The following is a 19,051-nucleotide window of genomic DNA, read 5'->3' as shown; positions in this document are numbered from 1 at the left end:
TGACAGAGCATTTGTTTTATATATATTTGTATGTATATATATAGAGAGATATTTATATATATATAGATAGAAGTGGGTTCTTCTTCTCTCATGTAAAAATTCAAAATACAGTTTTTACTATTAACAATCTGAAGTGTAAATGTACAAATTTTTACTGCTAAGCAAAAGGAAAACAAACCCAAAAAGGAACAAACAAAAAGAAACACACAGAGCAAGAAGAAATAAAACCGAGAGAAGGCGGAACCGGGCTCCGGGGCGCACCCCGAGCCCCCCCGGGGGATCAGACCGCAAGGCAGAGACCACAACGGGATCCAACCCACCGGCGCCACATCGGCAAACTTTTTTATTTCTCTCTTAAAAACCATCGCATCCGCCTGTCCGGGGGGCGAGGAGGGAAGGGGACGGGGGCGGTGGGGGAACCCCCTTCCTCAGAAAAGCTCCCCCCCGTCGCCTGCCCACCCGGCGAGCACCCCGCTCCCCGGCCCCGGGGGCAGCAGCTCCCCCCCGTCCCCCTCCAAGGGCCTTCGCCGCGGCCGTGTCCCCCCCCAGCCCCGCCGGCGTCGGTGGGGACGAAACGGGAGCGTGACGGGGCGACCGGCCGACTGCTCTCCGGGTTCTCCCAACCGCTCACCGGAACCGCGGTGGTGCCCGTCCCGGCCTCCGCGGTAGTTTGGGCCATCACCACGGGATGGTGGGGTGGGGTGGGGTGGGGGGCTTCTCGCACAGCCCGGACCCCCCCCTCCCCCCCGCCCTCCCTCCTCCTTCCTCCCCAACTTCCTCCGTCGCTGCCGGCCGCCAAACTGGAGGAGCGCTGGGTGGCTGGAATCTAAAGCAGGTTTCAAAACACCTCGTTAAGCACACACACAAATGAAATCCTCACAGCGCCGGGGGGAAGCAAACACGAACCAGAGGGTGTTTAGAGCTTTCAATGTTCTGTGCAAAGCGAGGAGGCTGACGGCTGGATTTCCCTTTAGTGCGTATTCTTCCTCTTCCTCTTTTTCGCCCTGCCCCGGGGGGGCCTTAGGATATCGCAGGGTCCTTGGGTTTGGGCTGCTCAGTCCCCGACAAGAGGGAGATGGTGGGGTCTTCCGAGTACTCGTCTCCGTCCGTGAAATAGGGCCCTTCTCCCAGCTCGAAGAAGATGGGCAGGTCCCCGCTCCCCATGTCGACGGCGCTGGAGTCCACCAGGAAGAGGGGCTGGGCCGTGTAGTGCACCAGCTGCTTGCCTGCAAGGAGAGAGCCGGGTTGGCGTCAGGGTAGGCTTTTGGGGAGGGCAGGGGGCTGAGCCAACAGCGGGCGAGAGGAACGAGGGCGACGTGGTTTCGCTCTCGAAACCACCACCGCCAACCGCTTCCCCACCGCCTGCAAGAAGGCGGCGCTCCTCGTCGCTCCAGCCCGGAGACACCCGGACTTGGGCAAGGCCTTTCGGTACGTGAGCAAAGGAACGAGAATCGGACCTTAGCAGGGTTCCAGCCTCATCTCTGGGACATCGCGGGGCTGGAGTCCCTCTCCCTTGGGGACAGGCTGAGAGAGTTGGGGGGCTTCAGCCTGGAGAAGGCTCCGGGGAGACCTTCCAGCCCCTTCCAGGCCCTCAAGGGGCTCCAGGAAAGCTGGGGAGGGACTCTGGAGCAGGGAGGGGAGCCACGGGAGGAGGGGGAAGGGTTTTAAACCCAAAGAGGGGAGATTGAGATTAAAAACAAGGAAGAAATTCTCTGTGATGAAGCTGGTGAGCCCCTGGCCCAGGTTGCCCAGAGAAGCTGTGGCTGCCCCATCCCTGGAGGGGTTCAAGGCCAGGTTGGCCGGGGCTTTGGGCAACCTGGGCTGGTGGGAGGTGTCCCTGCCCGGGGCAGGGGGTGGCACTGGGTGGCCTTTAAAGGTCCCTTCAGCCCAAACCGTTCTGTGATTCTGTGACACGCAGTGAGGGACCGGGGACACACGGAGAGCACGGGGAGAGCGCCCCGACCAGGCTGCGAGACGCAGAGCCTGGGACTGGGGTTGCTGCCACGAAGGAGGAGCAGCACCGTGACAGCCCACGCCATTCCACGCAGACAGAAATCCCAGGAGGGCTGGGACGAGCCGGGACCTCGAGCGCGTCCGGTTGGACCCCGGTGTCGAGGCAGGGCCACCCGGAGCCGACCCTGTCTGAGGATCTCCCGGGGTGGCAGCCTGTGCCAGAGCTTGACCACCCTCAAGGTAAAAAAGCCTTTTCTTGTGTCCTGATGGAATTTCGTGCGTTTCCATTTGTGCCACGGCCCCTCGCCGTGTCCCCAGGCACCGCCGAGGGGAGCCTGGCTCCCTCTGCTTTCGTTCCCTCCCACCAAGGATTTGTCCACGCAGCTAAGATCCTCCTCCATCCTCTCCTTTCCACGCTCAACAGCCTCAGCCCCCTCAGCCAAAAACGCTTTTTTGGGAGGAGAAATGATTTCGCCGCAGCCAGGGTTCTCATGCAACGGAGTCACTTAAAACGCCGAGCCGGCTGCTGGTACCTGCGTCCGCTGCGCTGGCCTCCGTCTCGGTGGGTTTCTGTTGCTCCTGGGACGAAAGGAGATCCTGAATCTGCGGGGAGAAAGGGGGGGGACGGGTGAGCGCCTCGCACGGCTCAGGGGTGCGAGGGTCCTCTCCGTGCCCGCCCCGCGCTGACCCCCAGGCACGCACCGCGCAGGGCGAGCCGCGATGTACGGTCTCGAAACCGCGCGGAGGCAGAGAGAGACATCCCCGGAGGTTTACGCGGCGTCGGGCGAACGCGCCCGGTGCCGACCCCGGCCCCGGCGCAGCGTTCCAGCTCCCAGGCGGCGCGCGTCACCCTGCTCTCGCAGGTCCCTTCCATCACAGCACGAAGCCTCCCTGCGTCTCGGGATCTAAAATCCCAGGGAAAGCCTTCGGGACGCAGTTTTATTTTATTTTTTAAATTTACTTCTATTTATCGGAAGTCTTCTAGTTACTAAAGCACCCGGGAGCCGCAGGTCCCGGCAAGCTGGTCTGAGGACACGATCCCGTTTCGCACCCGTCTCCCACGGGCGCGACAGGGCCGGAAAGGGCTGAGGCGTGAGTGTTAAAGGGAGAAAAACTTTGGAAGCGGGAGAAAAACTTTGGAAGCGGGAGAAACCCGCTCTGCCCACCTGAGAAGCTCCGCTCGCTGCCGAATCGGGGGGGGCTGGGGGGGGGAGCCCTGCCAGAGCCAGCGTGGCCGGGGGCCGCGGCGCTGAGCCTGCTGATCCCAGAGCCGGGAAAATAACGCTCGGGCAGAGACTCTCCTGCGGGATCACTTCCCCTCTCCGGATTTACAGCCAGCTAATAATCCCGTGGCTGCTTATTACAGCAACCGCTGCCGTGGAAAAGTCACCTTAGCGAGTATTTAACCGTGTACCCAGCATTTTTTGTTACCGCTTCGGCACTGGCGCTGGGTAAAAGCCATCTGGGAGCCGTTTGGGAGCCGTTTGGGAAGCGCGCGGGTCTGCACCGAGCGTCTGGCCGCAGGTGAGGAACGCCGCAGCTCGGCTACAGCCAGCACAGGCGGTTCTGGGGGGGGGGGGGGTGACGGCTGGGTGACGACAAACCCAACGTTATAGAGCAGAGAAAAACAACAGCCAAGCGACCTCCATCCAAACCCTACCTGAGCCGGAGAGCTAAGCCGCGAAATTTCAAAGGACCCCTTCAGTAAATCCCGCTTCCAGGTTTTCTACGGGGTAACTCCCAGCTCGACGCCGCGAAGTAATTCATTTCTGAGTTACCGAAATCTTCGCGGCTCACGTTCTCCTCCCGAATCCCGCTAATCCCTCGTCCTGCTCTCCCTGCCCAGCCAGCCCCAGCAGAGCCTCCAGTCAGTCGGAAACTCGCGTTCAACGACTTTTGGGGCGGGTGTTGGTCCGCGCACGCGCGAAACGCTTCTCCGGGCCTTTGCACCGTCCCCCTACAGCCCTTTTTCCCCTGCGAACGCCCAAAGAATCCGGCGAGCCACCGGGAAGAAGCAAAAAAAAGCAGAGAAACGTCCAGGCGTCGGAGACGCTGCGGAATTACCGGCCGTGAACTCCCGCTCTGCATTTTAACGCCCCCCTCCCCCAACTCTAGCGCAGGGCAAGGTGTACCCCAAAAGAGCTGGTGGGAATTGTTCGGTTTAGGGAAAAGCCCCAAGGTCTCTCACGGTGCCCCGTGGAGAGGGGCACGGTGCCGTCCGCGCTCTCCCTCACCGGCATTCAACGCCTTCTTCCCGGCCGCCCCAGGAGCACGCGCGGCATCACCTGCGGGCCCGCAAGGTCCCCAGCAAGGAGACTAAATCCGGGCTTTCCTGTTTCGCAAAAACTTTCAAGATGTTTCCTGTTCTGCACCGGGGGGAAAAAAAAAACAACCCAAAAAACCCCACAAGATCCCTTTGTGTTTTTTCAGATAAAGAAAAAACCCAAAAAACAGAGGAGGGGGAAAAAGGGGTCAGAGACCGGCTGAGGGTCTCTCGCTCTGCATCAGCTGGACCAGGAGCCTCCCGCTTGGTGCGATCCGGAGCAGTCGCCCTCTCCTGCACCCAGGGCAGCACCCAGGCTGGTGTTTTGTCTTGGGTCTCCCCTCTCGCTTTTTTCTCAGGGAGTTGTTCCATTTTGCGTAAATACGGATCCGCGTCCCCGGGGCAGAGCGGGGCCGGAGCGTGCCCGGCGCTGGCAGAACAACGGGGCTGAAGACGCTGCTCCGAGCCAGGGCAGGGAGCAGGACCTGGCTCTGTCCCAGCCCGGGAGCACTCCGGTCATCAGGCTACTGGCTACTCTTGAGGGTCTGGGACCCTCCGGTTTTGACCGTAACTTCCACCCCGCTGCTCCGAGCGCCTTCTCAACGCAGCCACGAAATGCTGCGTTCGACTCGTCGCCATTAACGAACGGAAAAACATTTTATCAGGCGACGCTGGCTCTCGCGAGGAGAGCCCGCGTCAGTGCCTCGCACGGCGTTCAGCGCTGACGATACGCAAGTAAATAAAATAAGACGGCCCATGATGGAGTTTGCCTTGAGAAACCCCCCTGACGATTTCCGAAAGTCAAAAGGAGGGTTTATGGAAACCACATGCAGCTCTCCGGGCTTCAGTGCACTTCCACGTTCAGGGGGCAGAGCTCACAGGAGAGATGGAAGTCTCAGCACCTAATTAACCGCGTATGAATGATGAAGTAGCCCTGCTCTCCGTATGAGCTGCTCAGAGAAAGCCGCAGTGCTAATTGAATTATTTCCCCCCCGGCGGCTCCCCAAGCCGGCGCAGGGCTCCGCGTTCCTCCTCTCTCCCACATCCCCTCCCTTCGGGCCGGAGCTGGCCCGGACACTCTTCAGAGCCTGTCAGAGCCTTCCTTTAATCACACGGAGAGGCTGCTGCGGAACAGCAGGACACACTTCATTCTGGCAGCTGTGTGCGCATGGAGGGATTTTTAACAGCTACTCACACTGGCAAGGCTGCTGTCCAGGTCGGGAAGGTTCATGTCTGTAACCGTCATTGAAGGGCTAAACAGCTGCCAAAGGAAAGAATGATTAGTGCAGGGAAAGAAAGCAAACCCAGGCGTGCTGTGGAAATTCACGGTCGAAGCTACCGTGGTCCATCTGCCACCGCAAACCCCCCGCACATGGTACCGCGGGACGCAGCTGGGGCCCGGCTCCTGGAAGGACGGGCGGGAGGGAGCGGGATACTCACATCTAACAGCGCGCTCGTGTCTACGCTGAAGCCGTGGGTGGTCAGCATCGTCTGAAGGTTATCCAGGTTGGAGTCGATGGTGTCCAGATGGTCGTTGAGTTCATTCCTGCGCAAAAGAAAGAGGAACGCAGGCCATCAGCGCCGGGAAGCCGCTCCCAGGTCCTGGGCTACTAAGGGGACTTTATCCACCCTCGGGGACCACAACCCTCCTACAGCCCCGCGGGAGAGCGGGGTCGGGATTCCCGGCTCTGCGGAGGCACCAGCCAGCCGGTGCGCTGGCACGACCCGGCAGCGACGCTCTCCCTCGTTCCGCTCAGCCTGCGCGGACACCGCCAGGACTCCTCTCCCCGAGAGGTCCTGAGGCCGAGCGAAACCAGACGAACGAGAAACGGCGAATTTCTTAGGAAATCCCGGGATTTCGGCGGGCCGTTGCGGCTCCGCGGCGAGGGGGCTTGGTGACCACCAGGGATCCCGGCGCAGCTGCGTCCTTACAGCGAGTAGCTTCGGACCCTTTTTCAGTCCAAAGGCAAGGACCGCCTCTGCTGGGATTGCGGAGGGATGACAAGGGAAGGGGAACAAACCTCCTGCCCTGCAACAACGTGCTTTGGGGGAAAGGCTTCACAGGGACCATTGCTGGCCAGAGAAAAACCCTTCGCGTCTGGACCGGCAAGGGGGAAAACGTTATTTGTTCATCCGGAGAGAGAACTAAAGCCGCGTCCGTGTACCCGGGCAAACAAACCTTCCCGCCGCATCCCGCCCTGCGCACGGCGGAGGGAGAAGCACCAAGCTCCCCCGGGAATCCCAGCTCACTGGCTGGCCAACGGCAAGCCCAGGATGAGGACTAACGGTCCCCATTCCTCTCAGCTACCTTCGCCACTGAAAGCCGGTCTCTCGTCAAAGCTGGGCTCCCTCCGTAGCCGTCTGGAAACCGGGCACCGTGCCGGGATGGATGGCGCGGAGGTGCCAAGCTCACAAGCCAGGCCAGCTCCGAGGACGTGGCTCGTTCCCTCCTACAGAGCTCCGGGATAACTTTGCAGACCAAAGCGGGGGGCAGAGCACGAGCAATCCCGGCAAAGGCTGTTTCTGACTGACTTAAAAAACCTTGGGCTGCGAGACTGAGCTCCAGAGAACGGGCAGCCGGGCGGCAGGGGGACAGCGCGGGCTGCAGAGGTGACGGTGAGGTGGGGAACCGACCCCGCACCCTCTCGTTCTCCGGTTCCCCGGCGCTCGCGGCGTTTGTGTCCCTGGTGCTTCAGGATAAGAGGAGAAAAGTGGGTGACAAAAACCTCACGGTGCTAATAAAAAGCCTCAGGGCTCCCTGAAGAGCGCCTGCGGGAAAACCAGTCCTGTTTGTTAGAATCCCGGGGTCTGATCCAGGAAAAGCCCCTGAACTTGGCGACACTGGCGGTAGCAGGTTCAGTTCATTGCGGTTGTCAGCTCTGGCACGGCCCTTGCGTCGGATCCACCACGTTCTCTGCCCTCGCAAGGCTCTTTTTGGCTGCTGGAGGTGCTCGGGAGGGACCAGCGGCGCAGGTCCCGCAGAGGGAGCCCCGGTGCTGGCAGCTGAAGAGGAGGATGTCAGAGAGGCGCGGGCAGACGTGCACGAGACGAACCGAAAAGCTGCAGTTTTCAGCCTCACGTAAATTAGAAAAACGCCAGGAAGCTGCTGCTCTTCTCCGAGGCTCCGTACCCGCCGCGGAGTTTGTCCCCCCGCAACCGCTGGCCACCGGCATCCCGCGGAGGAGCATTCCTGCGATGATCCCTTTGGGAGACTGAGCGTCCCCGAGCCCGCGCGCGGTCCTGCCAACACCCGACTCAGCCCCAGCACCGGCAGGTCCACGTCCCTGCCCGGCTCAGTTGCCCACGGGCCAATGCACCTCCAATGAACCTCCTCGGGGCCACTCCGCAGGTTTTACGTTCTCATCCTACAGCAGGAAGGTTACGAAATCAAGCGTGTTTTGTCACGGCTGCAGAAAACGAAAAAGGGGCCGCAAGGTCACGTCGCAGCTCAGAAAGCCCAGCAGCAGCAACCACCATCCCGCCCGAACAGCAAATATCCACATTCTGGGAATCCTGTGCTTGGGGTCGCAAGGAAAGACGCAGCCCGTGAACACATTCCTGCCTCACCTCTCCCGCGCGGGCAGGCGGGAGCTGCAGAGGTCTGGAACTCCTGTTTGACAACGAAGATCCACGAACCCGTTGCAAAGAAATGACCCCTCCAAGTTTTTCAGTGACTTCCCAAGAATCATAGAATCATTTAGGTTGGAAAAGACCCTTGGGATCATCGAGTCCAACCATCATCTCCACTCTACAAAGTCCTCCCTCACACCATATCCCTTAACACCACGTCGAAACGAGTCTTAAAACACCTTCAGGGATGGCGACTCCACCACCAAGTCGTCACGGCACAGCGCCTGAAATGCTCTGACGGATTATAAGGTCCGTTCAGCAATCCCACAATTAGGGACGTCCCAGCAGCGTGGAACGGGCCGGTCCCAGCCAAGGCGTCTTTAGAAACCCCACCCGTGACAAGCGTCTCCTTCCACCCCTCTGGGGACGGGGTACGATCCAGACCACACAAAAGGTGACAAGCAGGATTAGACTGCCGGCAAACTCCAGACCTCCGAAGCAAGTCTCCCCGTTCCTTTGCAGAAGGAGCAAAGGGGCTTCTGAGCCGCTGTTTTCCACGTCGGACTGGGAATGGGTAGTTGGGGTCTGGTTCCAGCACTGCTGGCAGGTGACCCCGTCCCTGCAGGTCCTGCTCAGTCCCTACATCCGACGCCAGGCTTGGTTTGCCATCAAAAAACACTCGCAGAGCAGGGGAAAAAAATTGTCTGGAGGAATACAGTTTTCCTTCACTTTCCAAGCGCGTTGTGGGTTGAAGCAAGAGGAACCGGTGTCTCCAGGAGATCAGAGGGTGCTGCCACTGAGACGCTGGGGGCTGAGGGCTCCGGAAGGTCCGTGCCCGTGTCCCGAAAGCCCGACAGCCCCAAGGAGCAGCCTGAGCCCCGCGAGCTGAGGAAAGAGGCCAGGAGCTCTGGGATCCCCCGAGACAGCCTCACGGAAGAGCAGGACAGGCTTTCTGGGAGTGGGGGGAACCAGCAGCAGCGTCGGCACCGGGCTGCATCAACCGGGGGGGGGAAGAGACAGGGAGCTCCGACAGGAGGCTCCCACCGAATCGCTGTGTCCCACGTAACCCGCATCACCTGCAAACTAACGGCAGAATCCCTGGAAGACGTGACGGACACAGGACTGATGACAGAGGATGGGTGACGCTGACACAGAAGAGCGTTGCCCGTCCCCAGGTGTGTGGATGTGCAGGGAAAAGGGGGAGCGGAAAGATTTGGGAGGTGAAGAATAACCCTGTCCTAAACGCACGCCCTGGCTCCGCTTTCCCCGTCACAGCGACCGTCCCCAGGCTCCATGCGTCTTCGCAGAGAGCTCCCCGGGTCTCGCTCCGCTTTCTGGCTGCCCCACCACCTCGCAAGAATTACCAAACCCCGGCTACGCAGCGCCGTCTCGCTCCTCCAGCGCCGCCTCCTCGGCTCCCGGGGCGGCCCCGCAGAGCGCGGGCTCTCGCGAGCCCCTCGCCGTCTGCGTTTCCAGCTGATGAAGTGACGAGAGGCAGCCCGCGCCGGGGGTGGTCTCGCTCTGTGTGGGCCGTTTTACGGGCTGAGGAGCAGCTATGTAAAAATAGCACCTTCTTACTCAACGGATCCGCTCTCCGGGGGTCTGCCTCCCTTCCCCGGCAGAAAGACGTGTTTGATGCTCATGCCACGGTGGCCCTGGACACCAGGCGAGCGAGCCAGGGCACGCTGTGCCAAACCCGTCACCCGGGCCATCCTTGTAATGACTGACGCGAGGCAGCAGAAAGCAGGCGACCCGCCTCTCCCTCCGCTGGGAACCAGTTGAGCTGGTAGTCAGGAGCAGCGGCTCTTTACTGGGGGAAAAGCAAGGTTTTGATACGGACGCCGATGACTCCATCTGCCAGTCCCTTGCGCTGCCTCCAGCGCTGCCTGCCGCTGCCCCTGCCGCCTGCGTTACGGCGATGCGGCCGCCTGCAAGCCCAGCACCGCCGCCATCCACGGCCACGAGGAGAACATCCTTCCCAGGGGAGGACCTGGAGCTCCTGAGCTCCGGCGTGGGGTCCTCGGATCTCCCTCGGGCACAGCCAGGGCTTTAGCGGGGAGCAGCTCCCAGCGTCACCAGCCTGGCTCCCCATCCCTTAACCCTACCCAGTGCAGGCTGCTGGTTATTTCCCAGAAACGACCCACTGGGCGCCGGGACGCTTCTAGGTGACCAGCAACCCCCAGTCCTCCGACTCCGAAGCACCGAAGACGCGCGGAGGTGTTTTTCTTCCCCGTACTGCTTTCCTTTCCCAATGCTCCCTTTCCTAAAGAAGACGGAGCAGTTTGGCAACGATTATCACATTTACGTAGGGAAAAAGCCGTGCCCTGGACCCCGCGCTCTCTCCGGGTCATCACGGTGTGTCTGTCCGTACCTGGGGAAACGGGCTCGGGGCGCGGGACAGCAGGACGCGGGTCCCACCAGCCTGCTGCCGACCACCAGAGCGCTGAGCGACGACTCCTGCGGCTCCCGGCTCTGGCATAACCCTCGAGGAGGGGGGGGTGGGGGCGAGACACCGATTTAGGAACGCAGTTTAGCTCCGGACAGACTACGTTTGTCTTTTGCGTCGTTCCATACGTTATCTAAAAGTATTTAAGGGCAACACTTCATCTAGTTTTTCCTAGGGTTCTACTGTTAGCCACTGTGGGAGACGGGATACTGGCCTCGACGGATTTTCTCCTGATCTGGGATGGTTTTTAGACGGGTTTTCTCCTGTTCCGGGATGCTTTTTGTTATGGGAAAGCACTCTTAGAACGGCGTCTTGGTGGGCGGTCAGGTTTGCAGTGGTGGGAAGTTTCATTGTTCTGTCATTATCCTAAAAACCGGGAAACGCATCAGGAAAGTCGTTCCGGCCCCCGGCTCCCCTCGCTTTCCAACGCGCCACTTTGTTCCCGAGGCGCGTGAAATTTTGTGCTGGCGGGAGGCACCAAACCGGCAGCTCTCGGGGCTGGAGTTTCCGTTCATCGAAACCAGGTACAACACGGAGGAGAGCAGAGCAGGCTTCCCTCCCTCCTTCCCTCCCTCCCCTGCCAAGACCACCTAAAAGGACGCGAAGCGGCTGAGCCTCCGCTGGCCACTCGGTATTTTCGCTTGCCGCGTTGAGCCGGCCAAGGCGCCTGCCACGGGGCGCCGATTTTGAGAGGGAGCTTTTTCCTTCCTGACGTTCTCCCTAGAACGGCAGGAAAGCTGCCGGCAGCGCACCGGCAGCTCCCCACCCGGGGCGGTGATTCCTCCCCCCCCGGCCCCGGCTCCGCTCTCTCGCCCGGGATTGCAAGGCTGGGGGGCGGGAAAAGCGGCTACGGAAATGCTAACCCTTGCTGCGATCTGGAATGAAGTGAGGAAGAGGAAGAACCGGGGCAAAGACGAGTGACCTCTGACATCTGCGAAGCGCGAGTCAAACTGAAAAATACAAAGAGAAGAGGACAGCAGATTCGAAGGGCACACCATCGGGCGCTTTCAGGAACGAGAGGGTTGTTACGTTCGGAGGCGAGAAGGGTGAACCGACCCGTGCGGCAGCGCTGTAAGCGGCGCGGTAGGCGCTGCGGGGCAGTGCCCCCTCCCCAAAAAAACCCCAAACAAACAAACAAACAAACAAAACCCCAACCCCAAACAGCCCCGCAAAAGCAAGTGAAGACAGCACACGGGCTCGTTACAGCACAGCCAAGCTCGGTTCGAAGTTTCTCGGCCAAGAGGCGCCACTTCGGAGGCGGGTCCACCGCGTTAACTTCCGCGGGGTGGCACTGAGGGGGGCCGCTGCCGCTGTCACCTCGAAGGGGGTGCGGAGCCGTGGGACACCACCAGCACACCGCGCTTCGTTCTGACAGCGACCTGCTGCTCTGCGGGAGACACCCGTCACGTTAACAACGTCGGGGGGGGGGGGGATACGCGTGTGACGTTAATAACGCAGGTGCCAATGCTTTTCAGCACGCGGTGGGCTTTGGCTCTCGTCAAAGCGGCTCACGGGGGTCCCCGGGTGGAGGGCGGACAACGTTTGGGCGACACCGCCGAGCGTTTCCGTGCAAACGTTCCCTTTTACTGCCTGAGCCTCGGTACTGTCGCCTGCTGCTGAAACGCCGCGGGTCACACGAAGGCAATTCTCCGTTCGAATGAAATTCCCTTGGACAAAGGACGCCTTGCGGATTAAATAACAGCCCGCCTGGCTCACACAGAGGCGCCGCCCGCCGCGACCTGCGGTCCTACGGGCTGCTCTTCTCCAGCAAATTTCAGAACAACCAAAACATGCTCCATGTGATGAAAACCAGGTAGCGCTGAGCCTCCTTTGGCAGGCTGTCAGTGCCCGGGTCTAGTGAGCGGCGTTTGGGCACCCCTGCTACACCGTCAAGTCCCCTACACCAGGAAACACCTCCCTTATTAGCTGCGTCTCCGCGCAACGAGCAAACTCCCGGGATTTTAAGAGAAGCCTCGGAGAAAGGGCGCCGCACAGCGTCACGTCCTCGGTGCAGCGCCAGGACACGCGGCTTCTTTGGCGCCAAAGCCTGAGGAGCAAGCACTGAGCGCCGACAGCGGGACGGGGCACGGGGAGAGGCTGCAGGACTTGGCAGGGGGCGAGGAGAAGACTCTGAAGCAGGTCTGACAACCCCGGGGACGTGACAAGGAGCGTCCTGCCCGTTCGAAAGAGCTCTGCCAGCACTTCCATTAGCGAGTCGTCCTTTCTGCCGGCTCAGTATCTCCGCGCAGTTGTGCTCTGGTCATTCCACGTCCCACTGGGCACCTACGACTGCTGGCAGGCTTAGAATCACAGAATCACGGAGTGGTTCGGGTGGGAAAGGACCTTTAAAGGCCACCCAGTGCCACCCCCTACCCTGAGCAGGGCCACCTCCCACCAGCCCAGGTTGCCCAAAGCCCCGTCCAACCTGGCCTTGAACCCCTCCAGGGATGGGGCAGCCGCAGCTTCTCCGGGCAACCTGGGCCAGGGGCTCACCACCCTCACAGCCAAGAATTTCTTCCCCAGATCTCATGTCAATCTCCCCTCTTTCAGTTTGAAGCCGTTACACCTCGTCCAATCACTACAAGCCCTGCTAAAAAGTCTCTCCCCGTTTTTAAGTCCCCTGTACGTCCTGGAAGGCCACACGAAGGTCTCCCTGGAGCCTTCCACTGCTGCTCCGCTCAAGCAGACGCGGGGTAGCTCCAGCCACGTCACAGAATCACAGAATCATAGAAGTGACTGGGTTGGAAAAGACCTTTCAGACCATGGAGTCCAACCCTTAACCCAGCGCTGCCCAAACCCACCGCTACCCCGCGTCCCTCAGCGCCGCGTCTGCCCGGCTTTTCCATCCCTCCGGGGATGGCGACTCCCCCACTGCCCTGGGCAGCCTCTTCCAACGCCCGACAGCCCTTTCCATGAAGGAATTTTCCCCAATATCCATCCTAAACCTGCCCTGGCGCAACTGGAGGCCGTTCCCTCTTGTCCCGTGGCCTGTTCCCTGGGAGAAGAGCCCGACCCCCCCTGGCTGCCCCCTCCTTTCAGGGAGCTGCGGAGAGCGAGAAGGTCTCCCCTCGGCCCCCTTTTCTCCAGGCTGAACAACTCCAACTCCAACTCCCTCAGGAAAAAGAAGGGGAAAATCATCGGGTAAGGATGCCTCGGCACGCTGGGAATACTGACCACCTCCTCCGAGTTTACATTCCTCTGGCATACGAGGATCCAGGGAGTATCCCAACGTAACCCCCAAGGAACAACGCTGCACGCAGGGATGCTGAGGCACAATGCTCACACCAGCCAAACCCGGGGAAAAGCGGAGGCTGGGGCTTCCTTTTATCACTTACACCTTCCCTGCACGTTCCCCGGGGCCGGGACGGATTTTTCTGCTGAACGGCTACGCTCTGCCTAGCGCTGCGTGCCCAGGGGCTCCACCACGGGACGCTACGGCCCTTCTTCTACAAACTCCTGTGGCAAACCGGCGAGGAGCCGAGGGCAGGGCACGGCTGGGAACGCTTACTGGCCTGATCCCTTCCGTCTGGAATGCCCTCTACAGGAACGGCAAATCATAGAATCATGGAACGGTTTGGGTCGGAAGGGACCTTACAGATCAGTTAGTCCCAACCCCGTGCCGCGAGGGGGGCTGACGACGACGAGACGAGAGAAGCACGGTGGCGCTCGCAAAACGCGGGCGCGAGAGAGCGCCGGAAGAAGAGGAAGCACAAGCCCTTTCTTTTAAGCGGTTCTAAGAAGCTCTCCCAGACGAAGCCCGGGGCTCACCCTCCGCAGGGCCAGGGGGTAAATGTTTTCTGTGTCCTTTGCCTGCTTCTGCACAGCCTGCGAGAGTCCTTAATAACTCAGAGACACTCTCAGCGGCACTTCCCCCCCCCCCATTTCTAATCCCTTTTAAATGGCCGGTTTCAGCTTCTGACGAGCCGTACAATAAAACCCGTCTCTCTTCAAGGAGAGCTGGTCTCGGCGAGATAAATTGCAGCGCCCTGGACAGGTCTATAAATAGGCGAAGCTACAGACAAACATCTCCTCCAAGGCCAGGAGGGCGGAGGGAGCAGGCGTCTCCTGACTCCGCGCGTGAAGGCAGCAAAGGCCACTCCACGGCGCTGTGCCGTGCCGGTGGACACCGGTGAACACCCCAGCCTTCCCCCTGGGACGTTAAAGGCTTCTTCCCTGGGTTTCTGGGCTTCTTCCCCAGGTTTCTGGGCTTCTTCCCCGGGTTTCTGGGCTTCTTCCCCAGGTTTCTGGGCTTCTTCCCCGGGTTTCTGGGCTTCTTCCCTGGGTTTCTGGGCTTCTTCCCCAGGTTTCTGGGCTTCTTCCCCAGGTTTTGTGCCTTTCCCATCTAGAGCTGTGACGCCACAGCTCTGGAAAGCGGTGGCTCACGCAGCAATCACGCTCACGTCCAGGTGGCACGCTACCATCGCCTCGGGTGCGTGGGTCCGTAGCGGCCTCCCGGCTAGAAGAGCTCGCTGCTGCCTTCCACGACCCTGACACTAACCGCGTCTTCTCCAAATTGCTTTTATGCTCGAAGGACAGAAAGTCTGTCCTGGCATTGGGAGGGAAGACCTTAATTCCGACACTCTGTTTTCCCCAGAACACGGGGGAAGGGGCTGAGATCCGAGAAGCGGCCGAGATCTCGGTAGGGCCAAGGGAGAAGCTCTTGGCAGCTCGATAGGGACAAACAACTCTCCGGTTTTTCATCCCAACGCTTGCAGTTGCCTCTGTGAGCACTGTGTGGTGATAAAAGACATGAGACGACGCATCCGATCCCGAATAAAAAAGCTACCCATCGGCTTTCAGCCTGCCACCCACGGAGTCCAGCCCAAGTTTGATGCCGGCCGTGTCCCAGGGAGTAAAGGGGCCGAGTGGAAGGACGTTTTCACCATGACTAGAACTAGGTGGGCAAACGAGAGTTTAATGCAAAGCTTATTAATTTGGAGGGCAGCTGGGAGAGGCAGAAGCAGAGGACACCCCAGGGGCAGTGCTACAGTGAGAAGGCTGATGGAGAAATGCTGCCCGCAGCGGTTCTGAGTCTCACCGACAGGCAAACCCCCGGGGATTAAAGCTTCCGGCAAGCGATACTGGAAGCCGCTTGCAGCGTGTGCCTTTGGACCGCAAATACAACGCGGCAGCTTCTACGCTGGGAGGATGCGCTGGGTCTGAGACGAAACACAGCTGATCTTACAGCGACTCCTTCCTACGCTGGAGGAGCAGGCAGTTTGAGCAAGCCCTTATTTAGCCCAGCAATTTTTATCCGTTCTTCTTTTGGCATCCCACGCGGCCCCCGGCGGCAGAGCGCCGGGTCCCCCGGGCAGGGGGTTTGATTCCGTGCGCGGGGTCGGGTGCCGGGCTACGCTCACCGCTGCAAAGCAGAAGAGGGACGGGAGGGCAAAATATTTCCCCTGGCACTTGGAGGGAGGGCCGCGCTCAGAGCCAGAGGCGACCTCCTCGGACAAAGGATCGCGTTTGCTCCCTAAGCTGGTTGGAAGCCCGGGTCGGTAGCGTCTTTTCAAGCGTCCCGGTAGGGAGCGGCGGGGTGGCTGGCAAGACCTGAGCTGGGCCGGTCTCGGCACGGCACTTACTTGTCGAGGCAGGCAACGCTGAGGCACTTTTCCTGGGGCTGAGGCTGTGTGGTGCTGTCGCCGGCTGCAGCCGTCGTAGTGCTGGGTTCGTTCTCCTGCAGGATGGAGTCGATGAACGTGGAGGGGGACAGAGGAGTTTCGACGGCGGGAGGGTTCCCGGGGCTGGCCTCCTCTACCTGGGGGCTGCGGGCGGGACTAGGGGGTTCTTCTTTGATACGGACCACAGGACTACTCCTGAGAGAAACAGAAAGAAAACCGGTAAAAAAATCTCACACTACCACATCCTCGATTTCTAACATCCGCTTCCACGCAACGGGGCAAAAAACCCTGGCGACCGCTGCTGCCTTTTCACAGGCAAAGCCTCCGGAGTCGGCTACGAAGAAGAGGTTGAACGAGCACCTAAATACTTCTGCCCTGATTCCCGTCCTAATCAGCTCCCCCGACACATCAACGTCTCCTGCCGTTACTGCAACCTCAGCGTATTTCGGGGGGGGCTAAAGCTTTGTGAGGCCGCTCAGTCCGGGCGGGCAGGCAGCTCCGTAGAGGCAAAGATATTGGAAGGAGTCGGGGGCGGGGGGGAGGAATTTTTCCTTAACAGTCCGGTTAAAACAATACGGCTTTTGATGCGGACGTCGTCTAAACAGCACAGAAGGAAGCAGAGCGTATACACCCTTTTTTAAAGCCGCCACCGAGACGTGCGTGACGTAACCGTCACCGGAGCAGAGGCTGCGGCGTTTCAACTGCTCCCGCAAGGTCAGCGGAGCGACTCCTTTCGGGGGGGATCGACCTTTTACACCGGCATCTTCCCACGTACTATTTTTACGGGCAGGGAAGGCGGCTTCTTTGGCCAGCCTTAATTTCACCAAACTCACCGATTTGGGGGTGTAAGGGGCACAGGCAGTCCTACTGGAAAGGACAGTGACTACAAAAGGACAGAGAAAGGGGCCATTAAGCAAACATATGGTCTATATTTAAGAGCGAGTGTTCCTGGCAGAGGGTATTAAAGGCAATAAATGGCATTTGCGGGTGATTCAGCACCTCGGGGGAAGTGCCAATGCCAGGAATAACCTATTAAAGAGGGAGAAAAAAGGAGCTGGGAGAGCACTGGGGAGGCTCAGAGAGTCCGAGAGCGGCCGACGCTCGGTGGGAGCGGGGAGAGGGGGCTGCGGCCGCACCGAGGGGCGACAGCTGAGGCAGAACAGCCTCGGAAGAGGTACACAAAAGGCTAAGGATTACCTACGGCACCCCGGGGCAGCTCTCGCCTCCGCCAGCGCCCGTAAAGCCGAAGGAGTTGCGAACGCGGCCGCCGGGCGCTGGCTGACCTGTGTTTGCCCCAGGTTCTCAGGCGCTTCACCCGTGCGGCTTGGGACAGAGCTGTCACTGTTGCTCCCAGGGCAGGGCAAAGCTATCCCCACTCCTGGGATGTCGGGAATTTCACAGACAGGCCAAGGAAGATGGTTTCTGGTAGAAACCAAACAGTGACACCCCCCACCCCCCCCTCCCCCGGCCCCAAGACAGGTTCACACTAGACGGGGCAGGCAGAGGAGCGAGCGTTCTTTGGAAAACAGAATTAAAGCCGAACAAACCCAACCAAACAAAAATCTGCTGAGATGGCAGTGCCCTGAACACGGCTATCCTGGAGGGACAGGTCCAACTTTCTGTGAAGTCCTGGCACGGGAAGTGGGACTGAATCGTGGAATGGTTTGGGTGGGAAGGGACCTTTAAAGGCCACCCAGTGCCACCCCCTGCCCTGGGCAGAGACATCTTCAACTAGACCTGGCTGCCCAAAGCCCCGTCCAACCTGGCCTTGAACCCCTCCAGGGATGGGGCAGCCACAGCTTCTCTGGGCAGCCTGGGCCAGGGGCTCACCAGCTTCATCGTGGAGAATTTCTGCCTTATTTTTAATCTCAATCTCCCCTCTTTTGGTTTAAAACCCTTCCCCCTCGTCCCGTGGCTCCCCTCCCTGCTCCAGAGTCCCTCCCCAGCTTTCCCGGAGCCCCTTGAGGGCCTGGAAGGGGCTGGAAGGTCTCCCCGGAGCCTTTGAGTGCAGCCATCCAGCCAATTCCTTATCCACCGAGCGGTCCATCTGTCAAATCCATGTCTCTCCAATTTAGGGAGTTCAAACCCCCTGAACGTCCCCGTACCAGGGGCTCTGCAGTTTTCCAGCTGTTTCTCACGGGGGATTCGTTAACAGCAGAGGCGCGTTATAACGGTGTTTGACTACTCGGCTCCATGGCAAACACACTCTCCTCACGCAGATAGTTTCAGATTTTACGAGAGCAAGAGCTTACCTTTCATCGAGGCTGCCGCTGGGAGATGCCGAAGGGCTGGACTGGGCTAGCTCGGTCACGTCAGAGATAATGGGACCAGAGTTGGCTGAAGAATCCGGGGAATACAGGTTGGAGCCACTATATGCTGGGGAAGAAGCCTGAAATGACAATCAGAGCATTCGCGGTGTGAAGCACTAGGCACGTACCCCACGCCGTCCCACGTACGGGGAGATGGAGCGGGAGGAGGCACGTCACAACAGACCAAAATCCCGACTCACCCAAGGAAGAAGGCGACGTGGGGCTCAATACGATGCCTAGAAATGCACTTTTGCCAACCCAAAGCACTACCGAAACAAATAAAATGAGGACTTCTGCTCTGTGAACTCCGTTTTCTTGGAAATAACGGAATTAAAAACGTAAAAATACTGGATTATTTTTCTGGGTCATCCAACGCTTGGGTTTTCAGAAGCCCAGATTTTAATCTATCCCCTTCCACTAAAACTCTTCTTTTTTTTTTTTTCTTAACTGAAAGCTGAAATTCATACGGCTGAGACCTACAGATGTAAGACACGCAAGATTTCCCGGCTGGTAAGAGCAACATGGCGTGGTTGCATTTTGGTATCGAACTTGCTCAGGAGCAAATTAATTGAGACGTTTGAGTGAGCCCGAACCCTCTCTCCTCTTCGTGGGTCAGCGTTTGTCAGGCCAGGACACAAAGCAAACTAGAGATTAGAAGGTGCACCCAGGAGTCAGAAAACCACGGGGGACGAGGAGAATAGAGGGTAAGAGACAGAATCACAGAATCAGGGAATTGCCCGGGTTGGAAGGGACCTTTCAGATCATCGAGTCCAACCATCAACCCAACGCTGACAAAAGCCATCACCAAACCATATCGCTAAGCACCGCGTCTGCCCGGCTTTTCCATCCCTCCGGGGATGGCGACTCCCCCACTGCCCTGGGCAGCCTC

The 19,051-nt window shown here is 59.5% G+C and overlaps 1 protein-coding gene across 2 annotated transcripts in view; it reads right to left on the bottom strand.

The window, feature by feature from the left end:
* HSF1 (heat shock transcription factor 1) overlaps positions 1-19,051 on the bottom strand; it is an 81,480-nt gene continuing 62,429 nt past the window's right edge. The window contains exons 8-13 of one of the 2 annotated variants that reach the window (XM_074578097.1): positions 18,106-18,242; positions 15,815-16,048; positions 5,657-5,762; positions 5,412-5,477; positions 2,487-2,556; positions 1-1,226 (exon numbers count right to left, since the gene is read on the bottom strand). In XM_074578097.1, coding sequence (XP_074434198.1) covers positions 1,021-1,226; positions 2,487-2,556; positions 5,412-5,477; positions 5,657-5,762; positions 15,815-16,048; positions 18,106-18,242 — 819 coding nt within the window. In that variant the 3' untranslated portion in view covers positions 1-1,020. The remainder of the gene's footprint in view (positions 1,227-2,486; positions 2,557-5,411; positions 5,478-5,656; positions 5,763-15,814; positions 16,049-18,105; positions 18,243-19,051) is intronic. The other variant, XM_074578098.1, reaches the window with a different exon arrangement.

The sequence above is a fragment of the Larus michahellis genome, chromosome 2, assembly GCF_964199755.1.
Source record: "Larus michahellis chromosome 2, bLarMic1.1, whole genome shotgun sequence".
Classification (NCBI taxonomy): Eukaryota; Metazoa; Chordata; class Aves; order Charadriiformes; family Laridae; genus Larus; species Larus michahellis.
Note: the sequence above shows the minus strand (reverse complement) of the source record. Positions and strands in the feature narration are given on the sequence as shown.